The 18,005-nt window shown below is 37.7% G+C and overlaps 3 protein-coding genes across 4 annotated transcripts; 2 read left to right on the top strand and 1 right to left on the bottom strand.

The window, feature by feature from the left end:
* Window positions 1–3,842: 3,842 nt before the first annotated feature.
* LOC148866980 (putative methyltransferase At1g29790) lies at window positions 3,843–7,044 on the bottom strand. 2 transcript variants are annotated; one of them, XM_088981596.1, is made up of 3 exons: window positions 6,802–7,044; window positions 5,205–6,398; window positions 3,843–4,306 (listed from the first exon to the last, which is right to left on the bottom strand). In XM_088981596.1, the coding sequence occupies exon 2, from the start codon at window positions 6,341–6,343 to the stop codon at window positions 5,219–5,221; it is 1,125 nt and encodes a 374-aa protein (XP_088837722.1). In that variant the 5' UTR covers window positions 6,344–6,398; window positions 6,802–7,044; the 3' UTR covers window positions 3,843–4,306; window positions 5,205–5,218. The 2 variants fall into 2 exon arrangements, with proteins under 2 accessions (XP_088837722.1, XP_088837724.1); XM_088981598.1 differs by having other exon boundaries at window positions 6,554–7,010.
* A 455-nt stretch (window positions 7,045–7,499) lies between these two features.
* Window positions 7,500–8,795, top strand: LOC148866979 (uncharacterized). The gene has a single exon (XM_088974198.1). The coding sequence runs from the start codon at window positions 7,697–7,699 to the stop codon at window positions 7,904–7,906; it is 210 nt and encodes a 69-aa protein (XP_088830324.1). The 5' UTR covers window positions 7,500–7,696; the 3' UTR covers window positions 7,907–8,795.
* Window positions 8,796–10,049: 1,254 nt separating this feature from the next.
* Window positions 10,050–15,914, top strand: LOC148866978 (double-stranded DNA-binding family protein). The gene is made up of 7 exons (XM_088978502.1): window positions 10,050–10,337; window positions 10,936–11,001; window positions 11,119–11,168; window positions 12,466–12,530; window positions 13,211–13,302; window positions 15,419–15,490; window positions 15,574–15,914. The coding sequence occupies exons 1-7, from the start codon at window positions 10,335–10,337 to the stop codon at window positions 15,610–15,612; spliced, it is 387 nt and encodes a 128-aa protein (XP_088834628.1). The 5' UTR covers window positions 10,050–10,334; the 3' UTR covers window positions 15,613–15,914.
* The last annotated feature ends 2,091 nt before the right edge of the window (window positions 15,915–18,005 follow it).

Below are 18,005 nucleotides of genomic sequence, written 5' to 3'. Positions count from 1 at the left end.
GGTTGATTTTTATATTTTAATTTGTTTTTATGGAGGTGTTCTTTTTTTGGATTTTGAGAGGGGGAAAGTTGGTCAATGGGATTTTGGTTCCCATTGACCAAAAATTCCGTGTTTGTTTTTCAGATTTATGTGGAAACCCAAAAAAGTTTATTTTCCAAGTAAGTGATACCCATCTCCTAGGTGGCTAAATAACTTTCCCACCTAGGGGGAAGTTGTCAACACTTGAATGGGACAAAAATGCCCCTTTTAATAATGGATTTTTATGGCTAAAATGGTCGTTACCTTATTTACATGAGAAATTAAGAAACATGAGTAAATGCACTTACCCGGGTAAGTGTTTCCCAGGAAAACCTTACCCAGGTAATATAGCTTACCGAAAAGCGAAGGGGGCCTATGGGGTCTATAGATTATTTTGAGAGATTGATGTTTTCGAGTTTGGGGCAAGGCGGGCTACGTCCTCCCTTATATAATTTTATTTATAGTGATATTATTTTAATAAAATTTTAAAGTGGTCGCACCTCTACTTAGAGTAAAAACTACTTGGTGCTTTTCCAATCTTCACAAAGGATCTCAAACATCCTACGCTAAATATACATGAAGTTATTATGTTTGTGCCTTGAATTCTTTGTGGCGACCCTCTTCATGAATCCATTCCGAATTAATTTGAGAAAAACTCGAAGGCAAATTTTCAAAGTGGTTTGTGGTGGATGCATAGGCCCCATAGTCCACCACAAATCACCATTGCGGGTGCGGGGTCTGCACCCCTGCGGCAGTATGGACCCGACCCATATTCATCTTATAGGTCCGAATCGAAATAAAGAGTTATGTATTTCGAGGGTTTTTTCTCTTGTACACAGAGTTTGAGTCTTGTGAGAGACAAGTGACACATTGGGTGTATTTTGGGGCTTAGGATTTTTCTGTGAAGGTACAACTCTGTGTTTCTTCTCCATTACAAACTTCATAATGAATTTTTATTCTTCCACCTGTCGAGGCAAGATATAAGTTGAACCATGTAAGTCTCTGTATATTATTTGTGCTTGTTTCTCTTTATCTCTATTTTAATTTCAGTTTGGATGGCATTCGAATCTGTTTTCTTGATGTTTTCCTCAACAGAAATAAAAGAATCTAATTCATACAACCAACGGCTCCAATGATTCTCCACCAGGTTTGACCCATTGGAGAAGGGAACCACTGAATCAGTATTTATGGCTCTACATGCGAGCAGTTTTAGCCCAGAATTTGTATCAATCAACAACTAGGATCGAGCCCTTGAGACCAAGAAAAAAGAAGGGCTAAGTTGCTAACCAGTTCAACGTGGCAACTACAAAGGAAAAAACAATCGTAAATAACAGATCTTAAAAAAAGGATGCGGAGATTATAAGTTGAAACATTTGAACAGTCTAACAGAGCAGGATGGCTAATAGGGCTATAATTGGTTTTATGGTCAGTTGGTAGAGTTGAGTTGAGTCAATAAGGGAAAAATAAAATGGGGAAAAATCGTGATTGATTATGAACATGAAATGAACAAGTCATAAGAAAATAGTACATGAAATCCCCGAAACTTCCATGTAACTATGGATCAAATGTAGGAAAATGTCAAATGCATCTGTTTCTATCATCCCTTTTATATCCAGAAGATGCTTTGAATTTCAGAGACGTCAAAGTTATCATTGAGGGTGATTCGAAGATCGTCATTGATTGCATTAACAAGACTGGATCCGCCATGACAGTTATTGAAGAGTGTTTGCAGGTGAATGCTCTTCTGGATCGTAGTTGCTGCTATTAACTATTGCGAAGCAAAACAAGCAGCAGATTGGGTGACTCATGCGGCTTCTTTCAACCTGATTCTTGATGCTTCCAACCTTTCTTGGGCTTTAAGTTACATTTGTTTTTGTTAGGGCTGTTCATAAGAAGACCCAATCCGATCAAACCGATTAACCCGAACCGACTCAATCCGAATTGGCCGGATTTTCTTCAGTATTGATTGGTTTCGGGTTGTAAAAAATCATAAACCAATGGTTCGAGTTGGTTTGAAAGGAGTACAAATACAAATAAATAGAGCGCAAAACGTTGTATTTTGTATTATTTTGTATGTATTTATACTCTACACATTTGTATTTGCACTCCTTCCAAACTGACCCTTAAGAGCAATTTTGGTTGCTCAACATTCTCCATCTTGGTGCTTAAACTACAGGATTGATGCAGGGCAGACATATCAAAATGAATTTTGATGCTTAAAGTAAATCTGATGGGTCATAAGCCATTGGGTGTATTGTTAGTGATGAATGGGGTCACATTCTCAAAGTGTGTAATAAATCTGTTGGCTATTGTTCTGTGGGAAGCTTTTGAAGAATTCTGATTAGCCCAATGCTTTAGCCGTTCAGTGGGTTGTGAAACCAATGATGAGATTCCACACCAGTAATAAATTCATGGGCCCCACTGTAAAAGATGTTGGCCGCATGTATTTAAATACCAACATGAAACCTTATCATTGGTTCCATAGCCTGCTGAACAGCTAAAGCAGAATTGAAGAAGCTCGTTATTTACTGTCTAAAGGGTCAGGATGTTCTTCTTTGGAGTATAAAATGTATTATTGATGAATGCTATTCAATCTGCAGCAGGTGGAAGTTAGTGTGTTCAATATATCCACATGCACAATAAAGCAAATTTTGGGATGATTTAGAGTTTAATGAGTCATTGTTGTCTAATAAGGGCTTGTTCTGTTTTCTTGTGGGAAAAGGTGTGATTCATCTTAGAATGCACTATATTACAGAACTCACCAGGCGTTTTGTAGGCTAAAGTGTGATGTATTCTGGGATGAGACACAACAAATGATATGTTGTACTGTGTTCTTAATAGAATATGTTAATTTATGACACATATATAACATAAATTGATACCAATCCCATTGATCATGCATCAACACATATTTTCAATGTATATGAGACACATTTTACAATTAATCAAAAGAAGTTTTAAATTAATGTATACAAATAAAGCATCATAAAATAATTAAAAATAATAAAAGTAAACGTAATAAAAATATTAAAAATTTATTAAAAGCAATAAAAATATTTAAATTAATCCAATATGTATAAAATAATATGAATAAATCTAATACATAAAAGACAGTTTAATTATTAATATATATAAAAATTATAATCTCAATACATTTAATAAAAAATAAATCAAATAACAAAAGCTTACAAAGGTCAATAATAAGTGGCACAATTAATAGGGAGTGAGAAGTAGGGAATTAAAAATGACATAAAGGAGTGTGGCACATTTTAGAACATGAGACATTGGTGTGGCTGGGCTGGCACAATATTTTGTGTTCTAGAACCAGCTAGCTCGTTCTGGATGCACCACAGAATTTGCTGAATTTTTTACTTGCGTTTATTCTTGTTCCACTAAATAGGATCATGCTTCAATTTCAAGGAACATGAAAACAAGCAACAATTAGAGCTGTCAACAAAAGTAATCCAAAAACTGATCCAACTAGCCGATTTGGATCTCAAAATATATCCCGTGTCTTGGTTGATATCAACAATGGATCCTCTTTGAGACAGTGTTTACATATAATTAGCATATGTTTACTAGTAGAGTTGAGCTTGATATCAACAATTTTTAAGGTTCAAGGGTTTTGAAAGTCAATTTTGTTTGACAAGAGCTTAAAATATTCCAATTTGAACCGAGTTTCCAATCTGAATCCAGTTAGTCCAATCGTTGACATCACTACATCAACATAATTGCAATTTCAGATCTAGGGATGGTCCCCCATTGCCAAAATGTCCTCTGTTACCAGTACATTAATCGTCATAAAAATATGTAAGATATACTTCTTTGTAGTTAAGATCAAATATCTTTAATTGAACATAATTGAACATGGTAGGCAACAGTTCTCAATATAAACTTATAATGAAGACATAACCTTGGTTTAAATAAACTATCAACAAGAAAAGAAGGCAGACTTACAACAGTGATACAATACATTGAAGAATACAGGGATCTTATCATTCACTTGAAGGGTGTTCTCCCACAGAACTCGACATCGGTAACTCAAACTAGTGTTATTCCATCAGAAGAAGACTAATAAAGAATGGTGGCTTGGTAATGCCTGACTTGTGTGGAAAAGTTTCTTGCGCAACCCAAGTATAGGATGGTGCTCGGAGTTTGATGGAGCATATTCAACTGGCTCAACATGTACCTTTTCATTTGAAATATCAGAAACAGATGTCCTATTGACGAATGTGGCCTGTAAAAAAGCACAGAGGATATTCGCCCCTCCACTTTTGTTACACATCACCTGCAATATTGGAGAACTCAATTAGCACAAGTTGTTCCAAGACAATGCGGAGCCATGCAAATTGAGAATTGGAATCAAAGATGTCAAAGCCAATTTAAGATCTGATAATGAGTAAGAAGCTTCACACTATTAAAAGACGTCACCTAAGTATTAAAAGAAATATCCTTCATACAGATCCCAGCATCAAAGGTCAATACATTCATGGTTGTGGATGCAACAGTGAATCCATAACTTGGCCAAAGCATTTCCATTATTATTTTTTTTTATTGGAAATGGTAACTTTCATTAAGGATATCATATAAACATCTTACACTGTCAACCATTCAGACAAAGAGTGTTGACCCCAAACAAAATCAAGAATTACAGTACAGCCCAAATAAAAAGTTTTCCCTCAATGTCCCCTGCTTTGCCATACTATCTGCCACAGTTTTCCCAGAAGCATTTCCATTATCATTTTCAGATTAAGTGCTTTTCAAGAGATTGAGGGTGGGCGGTGGGCCTTGGCACAACAGTTGGGTTGCTCCATTGTGACCTGGGTGACCGGGGTTTGAATCTTGGAAATAGCCTCTATGTATGTGCTAGGAATAAGGCTGTGTACATCTGTCCCTCCCCAGACCCCGCATTGGCAGGGGAGCCTTGTGTACTGGGATGCTTTTCAAGGGATGGAACAATGCATTTAAGAAGCAAACAAAAACATGTCTCCTAAAGCTGCCTGTCTTTTGTTTCATCAGAAGCAAAGACAATAACTAATCTTCTCTTCAATCCAAATTGTATATATGGAACTCAATTATGAAATTAAATGATGAAACATGATTTTCATGCAGAAATTTTCTTTCCACCCTTATTGAACTGGAATACAAACAACATGGATAATTAATACCAAAGAAGGCATACATACCTGTATCTTAGTTTTCACCTTGATAAAGGCTTCTGCAGAAGAGCAGTCAAATAGACCTCTCCATTCTTCAGTCCACTGGCATCTGTTTTATTCCCTATTGCCCACTTCACTTTTTTGTAACCCAACTTCCCAATCAATGGAGCATAAACCTTCTCAAGATCAATTCCTTTGCTGAAGAAATGATCCAACCAAATGTACCCTCCACCTCTCAGAACCCTGTCCACATCATAGAATAAGAATTCCATTGATGTGATTGGGATCCAACGATTAACAGCATGCCCACACCGGACAAGATCAACAACCCCATCAAATATTGGAAATCTCTGTTGCAATGGAACATGCAATGGAATGAGCCCTCTCAATGCAGTCACTTCACTATATGGGGCACCCAGGTTCATGGTTGTGGACAGAACAGTGATATTATGGAGCTTCATTCTTGCCGCAAAAGTCCCAGTTCCAGCTCCAACATCAAGTGCGAGGCGGAGGACCGATGAAGAACTCTTGGCAATCTGGACTAATTGGGGAATGGTAAGATCAAGATCGGATTTGGTTGTCAAGAATTTGGTGGATTCAAGTTTCATATCAAAACCGAGATCGTCGTTGAAGCGGTTGAGACAAGCAAAGCTCTTGCAAGAGTAGTGGGACCAGAGCAAAGCATAGTCAGGGAGGGCAGGAGGGAAGGGGTTGGAGGTAAGAGAGGAAGGGATTTTTGCAGAGGTGCGAGAGAAGCAGCGGCGACGAGGAAGGGGATGACAACCTCGGAGGATTAGAGCCTCAGAGAGATCAGTGTCATCTGGGCAGAGAGAGAACGGGGTGTAGTTCATGTAACGATGGAGAAGATCAGGGTTGTCACGGCAGGCAGAGGCAATGGGAGAGATGTGTGCATAGAGGAGGAGATCCGAGGGGACTGGGGCTTTTGTAGTGCTGGCGGCAGTGGGAGTGGCGCTAGTGGAGCGCAGGCGGGTGAGGTGGTTAATGGTGGCTCTGATTGTGTTGAGTTGGTGAAGTAGGTGATCTGGGACTGGGGGAGGAGCTGCAGGTTTGCTCTGGAGGGATGAAGAGAGGTGGTATAGAGAGAGGATATTCGTCGCCACCATGGCCAGAAGGAGAAGCATGTTCAGTCCCATCCCTAAGCCCATTTTTGTTTCCTCCCTTTTCTTTATGTTGCTCTCTTTCTTTCCTATGCCTGGGAACCTAATGAAGGTAGAAAACTGAATTCTATCAGAAAGAGGAACCACAGTTCTAAAGCAATTTTCCTTCAATAAATTCAGCAATCAGCATGCAAGTAGAGATCTAAACCTATCGGTCAATATTAAAGAAAAGAGAAAGGAAGGATGAGAATCACCGACTCGAATGTGTTAATACTATGCCACAAAGATCTCACATTATATCATTTCAATAGGAAACAAAGCCCAGAGAAAGATTTTAGCTCGCAGATCTCAAGCTCCAATGAAAATTGAAGATCATGTAGGATGGAAAAAAGCCCATTTCCGGAAAGGGAAAAAGCGAAAGAATAAAAGAGAGAAAACCATGAAGCTAAAAGTTGAAAGAAGCAGACTTGGAGCGTTCACATTCAAGAAACCAAAAGAACACTTACCGTGACTTTTCCTCACGAACAGGGATCGATTAATGCAGAAAAAGAAAGCCTTTTAAGTTAGGCCATGAACTTATCTCCCCTGAGAGAGATGTAATGTGAAGAAGCCTCGACACTGGACAGTGAGAGAGAGAGAGAGAGAGAGAGAGAGAGAGAGAGGGTTTACGCTTTACAGACAGGGAAGCGAGTGGAAAGAGAGAGAAGTTCGGTCTGGGGAGATTTGGGGGTTGGGAGGTGATACGTAATAGTGAGAGTCTAATGAATGGATTCTATATATTAAAGTAACACGTTGGATTGGAATCTTTTTAATTAGAATCGTGGCTCTGGGGCTTTGATCTGTCGTATCAATATCTCTGATAAAATATTCCAAACCGTTGGATTGGATCAATTGGTTGACAAGTGACAAAACCACAGGTTTCAGAGACGAGGAATTCGTAATCAAACCATTTTCCTTGCGGAATTCTAGTAAGCAACGAGAGTATGCAACTCCCCACTAACCCCCACGGGCCCCACTCTAAGATTGTGAATCAAAGATTTGCACAGCTTCTTTTATAGCTGATAAGGGTAAAATAGTCTTTTTAAAAAGAATTTTTAGAATAGGATAATTTCTTTTAAAAAATATCAAAAGTAGAAATACTGCTCATCTTCTTCTTTCTCTTTCCTTCTCTTCCTCCTTTCGATGGCCATGAAAGAATTTCATCATCGAGCAAAAGAAGAAGAGGAGTTTTGTTGCCCGTGTTATCTAGCCCCGATCGGACAAGAGATTTTCTCCCCTCCCTTTTTTGTACTCTATTCTTCTTGTCTGCTATGTCCGTCCATTTCGTTCTCTTTATTTTTGATTGGTAGCTATAGCTCTCTATCGCTTGTACAAAGAAGAGAGATATCAGAGAGAGAGAGAATGGCAGATTGGGGTCCGATGGTTGTAGCAGTGGTGTTGTTCATGCTGCTGACGTCAAGGCTGTTGTTCCAGCTGTCAGGAAGGAACAGAATAGTAGAGTTCGGGAACATGCAAACAAGTGGTGTATCCATTCTGGTGCATGCCATCATTTATTTTGGTTTCATCACCATTTTCCTTATCGCCATCGGTGTTCACATTTACATCGATTAACCACCACTCTTTTCTTCTTCTTCTTCTTTTGATGGACTCTTTCGATTAGCTTCGTTCGGTTAACCACTGTTCGGTTATCTTCGTTTTGTTTTGTGTTGATTCCAACTTCCAAGGAAATCTTTTACCATCTCCAGAGTCCCAGATTCAGATTCTAGGAGAGTCTAGTCAGTTCACTCCTTCTATCTTTACCCCTCAACCCCACCCTCCTGAGCCCCGACTTTGAGAGATGAGTATGCTCGGCGTCCAGAGCTAAGCACTACCTGGAGGAGTTTCAATGGCCATCGCCAAGATCTCCATGCCCGCCTTCCACCTTCGGACCACTTTGATGGAGTGCATGGTCTCTATTTTTCCTCATCGAGCACTACCTGGAGGAGGAGGAGGATGAAGGCGGACGAAGCTCTTTCGAAGAAGAAGAAAAGAAGAAAGCGGAGGGGATGACCAGAGGTGCAGAAAAGAAGGCAGAGGGGATGACGAAGGCGGACAAAGCTCTTTCGTTCTCCTCTTCATCACAACTCTTCTCCAAACTAAGATGCAAAAAAGAAACAGGAGAAGAAAGAAGAGGAGGAAGAGGAAAGAGAAAGATAGAGGCCAGTGGGTAGATTTATTCAGTGGTCTCAAAAAGGAAGAAGATGAACAGTCCGAAGTTCGTTTTTTATTGACCAGTCGAGTACAACCGGAACTCTTCCTCTGTTTCTCCTCTGGAAATCAAAGACAGAGAGATCGGCTAGGGAGAAGTTGTATTAGTCCTTCTCAACAACCAAAGAGAAAACCTCTTCTTGATTTTTGTAAAAAAAAAAAAACAGGTGATAGACGCCTAGACTCCAATAAAGAAGTTGCTTGAGAGTGAGGACTTTGGAAGGAGTCTCGATCTGAATCCAATTGAACTGCATTGACGCCCGGAATTGATCAAGAAGTTGTTCACCGCACAATTGTCGTGTGACCAACCAGCTCTATTTCTCAATTTTTTTAATTGGTGCGGTGGTGCGACAATGTTGTTGATTTGAGGCAAGCTGAAATACCAAACCATCCATTGTTCGCTAGAATCCCCGACTGATTTTGTTTATTAATTGAAAACCCTACAAGAGCAGGAGGAAAAAAGAGAAAGAAAAACTCAAAATATGAAATGCGCCTTGACGCCTTTGTTTATTTTGAGGTTTCAGAGGAACTTCGGATGCTTCAACAAGATGAAGAGTACGGTGGAACCCCTCCTCGTTTCAACATGAGTTCATTCTCATGTCCTATTACTCTTTGCTTGAATCCCACAGGAAAAAGAAGGGAAGAGAGAGAGAGGGGAGGGTAAAATTGGGTTTTAAAAAAAATATATCAGATGTGAATGAATTATGACCGAATATTAACAACCTTAATGGTAAGGGTAGAATTAGTCAATTGTTAGAAAGAGTAAGGGTAACATTAGTCAAATTTCAAACAATAAGATTACAGGTAGTTTAATTAGCTAAATCAGGGTAGTTTAAGAAATTTTCCTGAAATATAAAAAGGAGAAGGACGGTTCAGCCCAGGGTCAGAATTTATAGGCACAAAGTTCAGTTGGGGTAGGTGCTACATCGAAATTGATGCCAATTCACAAGCGGGCATGGGTAGGGGTGTAAACGGTATTCGAAAATCTGATTTTGAATTCGATATTTGACATAATCGAGTCAAATTCAGATAATTCAAATATTTGATCAATCGAATTCGAATGTCCTATTCATACCAAATAGTTAATTGGATTCAAATTCAGATATGACCTAATTCAATTCAATAAATATACAAATTCGACCGATTATTTTATTCTTATATATAATATATAAAATATTCTATATAATTTATATATAATAATTAAGTTATATAAATGATTTATATATTTATATACTCTATATTAATAAAATATTTATTTTATATATTTTTAATTATCAATAATATTTAATTAAAATTGAATTAAATCGGATATTCGAATATTTAATCGGATTCGAATTCAAATATTATTTTTCAATCAAATATCCAATCAAATTTGGATATCAAGTTTTCTAATCGGATTCGAATTCGGGTGTTGTCCGTCTTATTCGAATTCGATCCGTTTAGGCTTTTTTTTTTTTTTACGTTTTAAATGTTTATAGATATAGATTTGTGGTGTAAATCGGAAAATGCAGCAGGCCTATCCATATTTTTTCGAATATAAAATTCATTATTGTAGTAAATTTACTAAAATTTCCTTCTTGTCATATTGTGTAAGTACCGCCGACGCGACGTGGCTACATCACGCGCTCGGTGCAATTCCATATTCAGTGAATTATGGCCGCATATAAAGCCATTGAGCCAGTTTGGAGGCCGCGTAGCTTAAACGCTGTGACGCTGTGTGACAGTGTGAGCGATTTCTCTCTGGTTGTTTCAGCTTTCTAAGAGGAGATCCAGGGTTGGAGAAGGAAAAGCAATGGTATTTTCATCTCTTATTTCTTTGATGCTTGTTTCTTCTTCATTTTTCCTCAAAAAATTTATTCAATTGGTTTCGATTCATTGAATACTGCTTTCTTTGGTTTAAATAAGACCAAACTTTCTTATTTTTATCCATTGTCTCCTTTAGTTTGAAGTTCTCTCTCCACACCCGGCGGTATTTTCTTAGTCGGATATTTTAGGGTTTTAATCAATGTTCTTTGTGGCTTCTGTGTGATGGCTTGTGTTCAAGCCTTTGGGCTTATTGCTTATCTTTTAAATCGAGCATTAGAATCTCACTAGCCGATTTGAGAGTCTTTTTTCAGGAGTCAGAGCCTGCTTTTGGGCAAGTCTAATTATGCTACTCACTAAATTAACTTAATTACTGTTAAGTGTCAATTGCCTCAAGGCTTATAAACCCATTTGTTCATACTATTATAGGCTCTTCAGGATTCTATTTCTTTTTTTTTTTCTTTTTTTTTTTTAAATTTGTGTGTGTGGTTGGATCTTGGCATCAAATCTAAAGAACTTTGACGTGGATACCAATGAGTCTTGAAACTTACTGCGGGTATTGATTCATCACTTGGTGTTGCTTACCTAAGGCTGATCCCGAATTGGAAGGTATCAGACAAAGAAGAATGCAGGAGTTAATGGCACAACATGGCATTGTAAGTGATAAGTGTCTTTATCTTGTGATTGAATTATTTTACGCCAACTTTATTTTCTTTTCTTCTATGTGAATGAATATAAAATACCTTTATTAAATGACCTTTATTGACAAACAGGGAAATCAGCAGAACTCGGAGCAGCAGAAAGCACAGGAAGAAGCCAAAAGGTTGTTTTCTTATGCACTAAATTGATAGCATGATGCCATGCTTTGTTCTTTCTGCTGTGTATGGTTGCAGTGCAATTTTATTTGCACTAGTACAAATGTATGGGACTGCAAATGAAAAAAATGCAAAATTTGGTTTAATTTTGTTTTGAAATTTACTTTATTCTGCTTTAGGTCTTATTTTACTTCATTTTTAATGCAACCAAGCAAAGTAAGGTAAAATTTGAAACAAAAATAAATCAAATTTTGCAGCCAAATCATGCACTACCATAGTTTTACATCAGTGCAAATGAATTTGCACGGCAACCAAACACAGCCTTCAGGTTTTTGTCATATCAATCAAGGCGACAATTAAGGGGATGGGATTCCCTGCAAGCAAAAACTCTGTACACACTTTGCAAGCAAGCATGGGAATGCAGCCACACATTGGGAGCATCTTGCCATGAATTCAACATACATGTATGGGAGGCATTCCAAATGTGCGACTGGATGATATGTGCGCAGAGCTTTTGCTTGCTGGAGAACTCACATTTAAGTGGGCACTTATGTAATACCAAGTCTACAAGGCATATCCTTTGGGGTGGAACATTTACATCATGCCGTATTTGCATAATATCATGCCTTTTTAGGCAAGGAAAAGGGAAAGGTTGACAAATTATTGTATGTTGTATACTATGTTGTATTTTGTTTGTGCTTTGTGACACATAAAAATCATATAAAAAATATATTAGTATGTTTATTACCTATTTGCTTGAATTCTTGCTGGAGTACTTCCTTTCTCAGCTTCAAGCCTTCAATGTACTATTGCTTTGCCTATTTGTTCAGATTCTTATGAAAATTCATGATTTTAAATATGCCTTGCTATTTTTCTGAATGGAATTAATTAGATTGTACATGGAATATTCATATATATGATTAGAAATTAGATGTGATGTTACCTTATGAAATTAATGAAGTAATGTGTCTTTATATGCAAAATTTTTTCCTTATTGGCTTTCTTTTAGTAATTTTCAATACAAAATATTAAGAAATGGAAAATATGACAAATATCAACATTGATTATACCCAATAAATTATCTTTAGAAAAAATCATACACAATAAATTAAAGGTCTTATTTCTGAAAAGAACTACTGCATTACCGGTGTCTAGGTGGTGCCTAAGGTCTTATTTGTGAAAAGAACTACTGCTTGCCTGGTCTTGTCTTGTCATCTTGATAACAATGGTTGTAGGAGTTTACCTAATGAAAATGTTTTTTTTTTGGGAAGTTCTAACTAGATTTTTTAACTCTTGTAACTCCAGAGAAGCAGATGAAAGGAGGCAAATGATGCTTAGTCAAATCTTGTCATCTGAAGCACGAGAAAGGCGTGAGTTGAAATTTGTATATAATTAGTAATAGTTCTTGTAAATGGCGACATTTATTTTATTTATTTTTATTACCAGAATTCTAGTCAACTACAAACTGGGACTTCGGTTTAAGTGCGAGTTTGAAATTAATTAAACCGTACGTAAAGTCTCTTTAAGCAACTTATGGTGGAAAATAAACCCAAAATGATTTCAATAGGCATACACTACAGCACACCTTGTGCTGTGTGCCTCAAGCTTATGGAACCCCTTGTGCTTTAGTTGCATTTCTTTCTTCTAAAACACAGGACTATGGTGGAATTTAAAGGAGTCTCAATAGAGTCCATTTTGAGAGGCTAACAGACACTAAGGCAGTTGCTAGTCTTGAGTCTTTAAATACAGAATGAGGCAGGATAAAAGAAATTTAATGGGTTTTGTTTTGGTAATCCTAGTTCTTCTGGAGTTTGGGAGATCTTTAGGGATCATGCTGGAATTGTTCTGCTTGGATACTTGGTCCAGTCGATAAAGGAATATCCTTAAAGGCTGAACTGTTAACACTCCTCCAAGGCTTAAACCAAGCCTTCTATGGATTAGTTCTATTATTGGCTACTTGAATTATTTTCCATTTTATCCATTGTTTTGATTAGTTTCTAGCATTGGTTTCAAAGTTATCTCCCAGCTGTTGTGTTCTTATCTCAAACAGTTGCTCGGATTGCTTTGGTGAAGCCTGAGAAGGCGCGTGGAGTTGAGGATGTTCTACTGAGAGCTGCTCAAATGGGTCAGATAGTTGAGAAGGTAAGGAAGGACATACATTTATGTTCTTTGGTTTATGCCTATTAGCTGCATTTAATCTACCAATAAATTGCTGGCAAACAGTCTAAAGCCTTTCAAATTTCAATTTCTTTTTCTTTCCTTTTTTGCGCATCTATGCTGGGTGGGGATCATTTGACATTTCATTTGTTTGTTTTTGTCTTTATCTTTTAAAATAATATTATTTAAGTCTTTAGGTGTACTTTGTTTTTTATCTGCAAGTGGTTATGGAGATTAGATGAAGAGAACAACCACTTAGGGAGGCAAGTGATTGACAACAAATATGGGAGTTCACTAATGGGTTGGGGGACAACTTAGCTGTCACATCCTTATGTTAACAGCCTGTGGAAAGGGATTATGAAGCTTAAGAGTGAGTTTGCAGGTAATACAGGATGAAGCATGGCCATGGAGACAAAACCTGTTTCTGGATGATTGAATGCTGGAGGAGGCATCAGTTAGTGACCGATGCCTTCATATGATGATTATCCAGCCCTTTTTCATATAGCAGCAAACAAGGAGTCATCAGTTAATGATTGTTATGGCTTGGTTGGCTCTCAGATGGTGTGGAGTCCTTTGTTCAGACAGAACATGAATGACTGAGAGCTGGAGGCCTTGGGCTCTTTGTTGGAAAGGTTTAGTGGTTGCCACATTCAACCTGATGTGAAGGATTCTAGAGTATGGTTGGAGGACAAATCTGGGCTTTTCTCTATTAAATCATGTTAAAAGGTGTTATCAGGGGTTGATGCTTTGCCAATCCTTTTTGGAGTTGGATTTGGAAAATACAAGTTTCATTCAAAATTACTTTCCTTCTTTGGACTGCATTTTGGGGCTGAGTTCTTACTATTGACCATCTGTTGAATAAAGGGATAGTTATGGTCAATGTTTGCAGCCTCTGCAGATAGGAGCAGGAGTCTATTAATCACCTCTTCATTCACTGTTTATCACTCATCAGCTTTGGTCCCATTTTCTGCTTTTGTTTGGGAGACAGTGGATTACTCCACCAGACCTTCCTTGTCTTTTATCTTCCTGAGAGAGCCAAAGTATTTTCAGCTAAAGAGAAGATTCTATGGGGAGAACACTTCCTTCTGCCTTTTGTTGGGCTGTCTGGTAAGAAAGGAATAATAGCATATTTTAAGCCAAAGTCTCCTCCCCAGAAATGGTGATCAACAAAATTGAATGGATGATGATGCATTAGGTGGGGTGCTAATGTAGTAATGTGTCACAACATTTTTTTTGGTGTTTTCGTGGAAAGTTTCATGAACTAGTAGAGTAGTATAATTTTTTTGAGTCTTAAGGCAGCTGATGTATGCATTAGTGCCTTCTGGAATGTATGGCTTTTTGTGGGCTGACACTTTTGAAATCTCTGTATGTCTTTTTATACATGATCTTGAGGGTCCTTCACTTTTTTTACATTAATACAACATACACTTCTTTACAACTCTGCCAGTGTGAGCTTGTCTTACACTGCCAATCCCAAGCCCGAATAAATGAGGGTTCAGGTTGGCAGCTGTTACTAAAACTTTTGTCAAACTCTCATAGCCAACCCCACATAGTTGGGATAAGACATGGATGATGATGATGATATTATTTGTTATGCACTCCAATTGCTATAAGCATATGTGGTTGCACATGGTAATGTTGAGAGTATGTGAAATAGAAAAGTTCAATCCATGTACATCTACAAATGTCCATGCATATACTTGATATATATCTAGTTACTGATGTGTCATTAAACATTTTTCTGCTCCTTTTTCCATATGTAGGTAACATATGGATATGGGGTGTTGTATATGCCAAGCTCCAGAAATACTGTTGAGAGATCTGTGCAGACGAAACGTCTGTGCTATCTTTTGCATCAATTAATATTCTTTGCTTTCTTTGCACTAAACAGCCTTTTTGAAACTTTTTTAGCTCTCCTCGGTATTTTCTTCATATTCTTATTGAGCAGAGCACTTGACCTGGGAAGTCCGATGTGGAATGGATCTCATAAAAACTGTCCAAAAGTCTATATACAACACATACACCTGCATATTAATGCACATTGTGGATATAAATAAAGATACTCATGTTGTTGAAACCATATATGGCCTTTATTCTGCAGGTGTCTGAAGAAAGGCTTATATCATTACTGGAACAGATTAACAATCAAACAACAAAGCAAACCAAAGTGACGGTATGCATATATTTTCGGTGGTATTCAATTTGCTTCTTTGTTACAGGACTATTAATTCTTGTCTCTCAATATCGATTCTTCAGATCCAGAGGCGTCGGAGTGTTCTGGAGGACGATGATTAAGACCCATTTGGTGTTTGATGATAGAAAACTCTTTAAATGGTTGTATATTTTTTGGTCATTTGGCCAGCATTATTGAGCGTGTCTCATTTCATTATACCTTCTGCTACTGGCTTTGCTAGAAGTTGAGTGTCTTTCGTTCTGTCGTTTGTGTGCATGAAACCGTATCTGCTGTGTCTTTGATCTGTATTGCACCGGCGATGACATTCTGGCGTACTAGTATGCATTTGCAGTCATCCCGGGTAAATGGTTTACGTTGTATCTTCAAGCATATTAATATTAAAAGGGAAATTGTTTAAAACTCACGATGAGTTTTCAGCATCTCTTAAATTCACAATTTTTTAAAATGTTAAATTCACTATGTTACTAACTTGATGTCATACCAACAGGTGTTAATATAGTTTATTTATTACTATTTTAATATTTAGACATAAAAAAAGGAAAAAATTCAAAAAAATATTTTTAAATATAAAATACATAAAAATATAGAAATTACAAAATATATAAAAATTTCAAACAAAATAAAAAATTATTTTCAAATTATAGAAACTATAGAAATTGAAAAAGGAAATCAGAAAATAAAAATTGTAGAAAAACACCAAAGATTATAGAAAAACACAGTGATTATAAATAAATGACAAAAAATACAGGAAATTTTATAGATCGTAGAAAATGGAAAATGTAAAAAAACAGAAATTATAAAAAATATTGGAAATTATAACAAAATACTAAAAATGTAAAAAAAAAAAAAAAGAAATTGAAAACTGAAAAAGACTATTTTTCCTCTAACATGCTATTCAAGGGTAATTTGCTCATAAAAATTGTTATTTATGCTAACATAAACACCTTTGGTATGAGATCGGCTTCCATCAGGGCAAACCTATGCCCACACCATTTTAACAGCCTTTCCCAACCTTGCATTGAGAATATTTCCCCATGAAATAAAATACACAAGTACGGAGATATTCTCAATGCAAGATAGTAAAGGATGTTTGAATAGGCTTTGCCCTGATTGAATCGGAACTCCTGTTAAGAAGCATTAGTAGTGCACTAACAGGTGAGTTTTGGAAAATAAAAACTTACTTACATGGTAAGTTCTAGACATTTTGAAAAGTTGTGGTGAGTTTAAGGGAAATGTTGAAAACTCATGGTGAGCTTTAGACAATTTCCTATATCAAAATAATAGCAAAAGCTGCAATTGGATGTAAATAACTTATTGATCAATCCAAACCGTGGTACCAAAAACAAAACAACCCAAATATGGAATTGCCTTGGATCCAGGAACGGTGAGAGAAGAGAAAGCTGCCATCTGGGCCCTCATTTATGGTAGATATTTGGAAAATCAGGCCCCATTATTTGAAATGGGATCTGCTCCTTACACTTGGGCGCCACGCATGCATATCCACCCTGCATTGGGAACATCTTCCGTGAAAAATAACTTATAAGTATAGGAGATGTTCCCGATACATGATAGGATGTGTGTGAGGCGCCCTATGTGAGGAGCAGATATGATCTCCCATTATTCGTGGGTTCCACATTTAGTGTAAAGAGTTAATTATGATATAAATTATTTGAGCTCAGATCTACTACCCACAAAAATTCTACCCACATGACTTTTCTTTTTGTTTTTGGTAAAAAAAAATTCTACCCACATAATACTACATTGGGAACATTATCATTCATGGGGAGATGGAGTCATGGAGATGTTCCCAATGCACAGTGTCACATGGGTAGAATTCTTGTGGGGCATGTGATCCAATTGATAAGAGACTTCGAATTCTTGCCCACTATAACCCACGTCTACTCCTAGCACACTACTCCCGTAAATTGGGAACATCTCCCCCTCCATAATACTATGTAGTAAGATGTTGATGCTTGGATTGGCTGAGGACAACAATGTAAATTCACCCTAAGGCTTTGGAAGTGGGCCGAAGGCTTCGAGGGCTCGAAGATGAGGTGCTGAGGCCGAGGGCTGTAGGCCGAGGCTGATGATGTAATGAGTTCCATAGAAGTCGAGGGTTGGTAGCTGAGGTGTTGCAAGGTAGAGGATGTCAGAGGCCTACTCCAACGGTCAAGTCAGTACGAGGGTACGAAGAGGGGAATTAAGTATAGACGAGGGCTACGAGGAGGTTGCTCATAGACATTGAATTCCCAAGGTGAGGACACTTAAGTTCTGTAGTAGGATCAGATTTCAGGATCAGGATCCCTCACCTAGAGGGGGGTACCCCCTATTTATACTTGAGGTGCCTGGAGGTTGGTGGAGATGAACGCCTGAAATGGGAGCCGTACGAGGGTAGTCAGCAAGCTCTACGGGGATGCATGGGTTCTTTGTGATTGGATTTGTATGAGGGGTGCAGGGTAGCCCCTGCTATGGCTAGTCACGTCCCTGGTTCTGG

Source organism: Nelumbo lutea, chromosome 3, assembly GCF_056320005.1.
Source record: "Nelumbo lutea isolate HS-2025 chromosome 3, American lotus-T2T, whole genome shotgun sequence".
NCBI classification, from domain to species: Eukaryota; Viridiplantae; Streptophyta; class Magnoliopsida; order Proteales; family Nelumbonaceae; genus Nelumbo; species Nelumbo lutea.
This window is presented reverse-complemented; position numbering and strand designations above follow the sequence as displayed.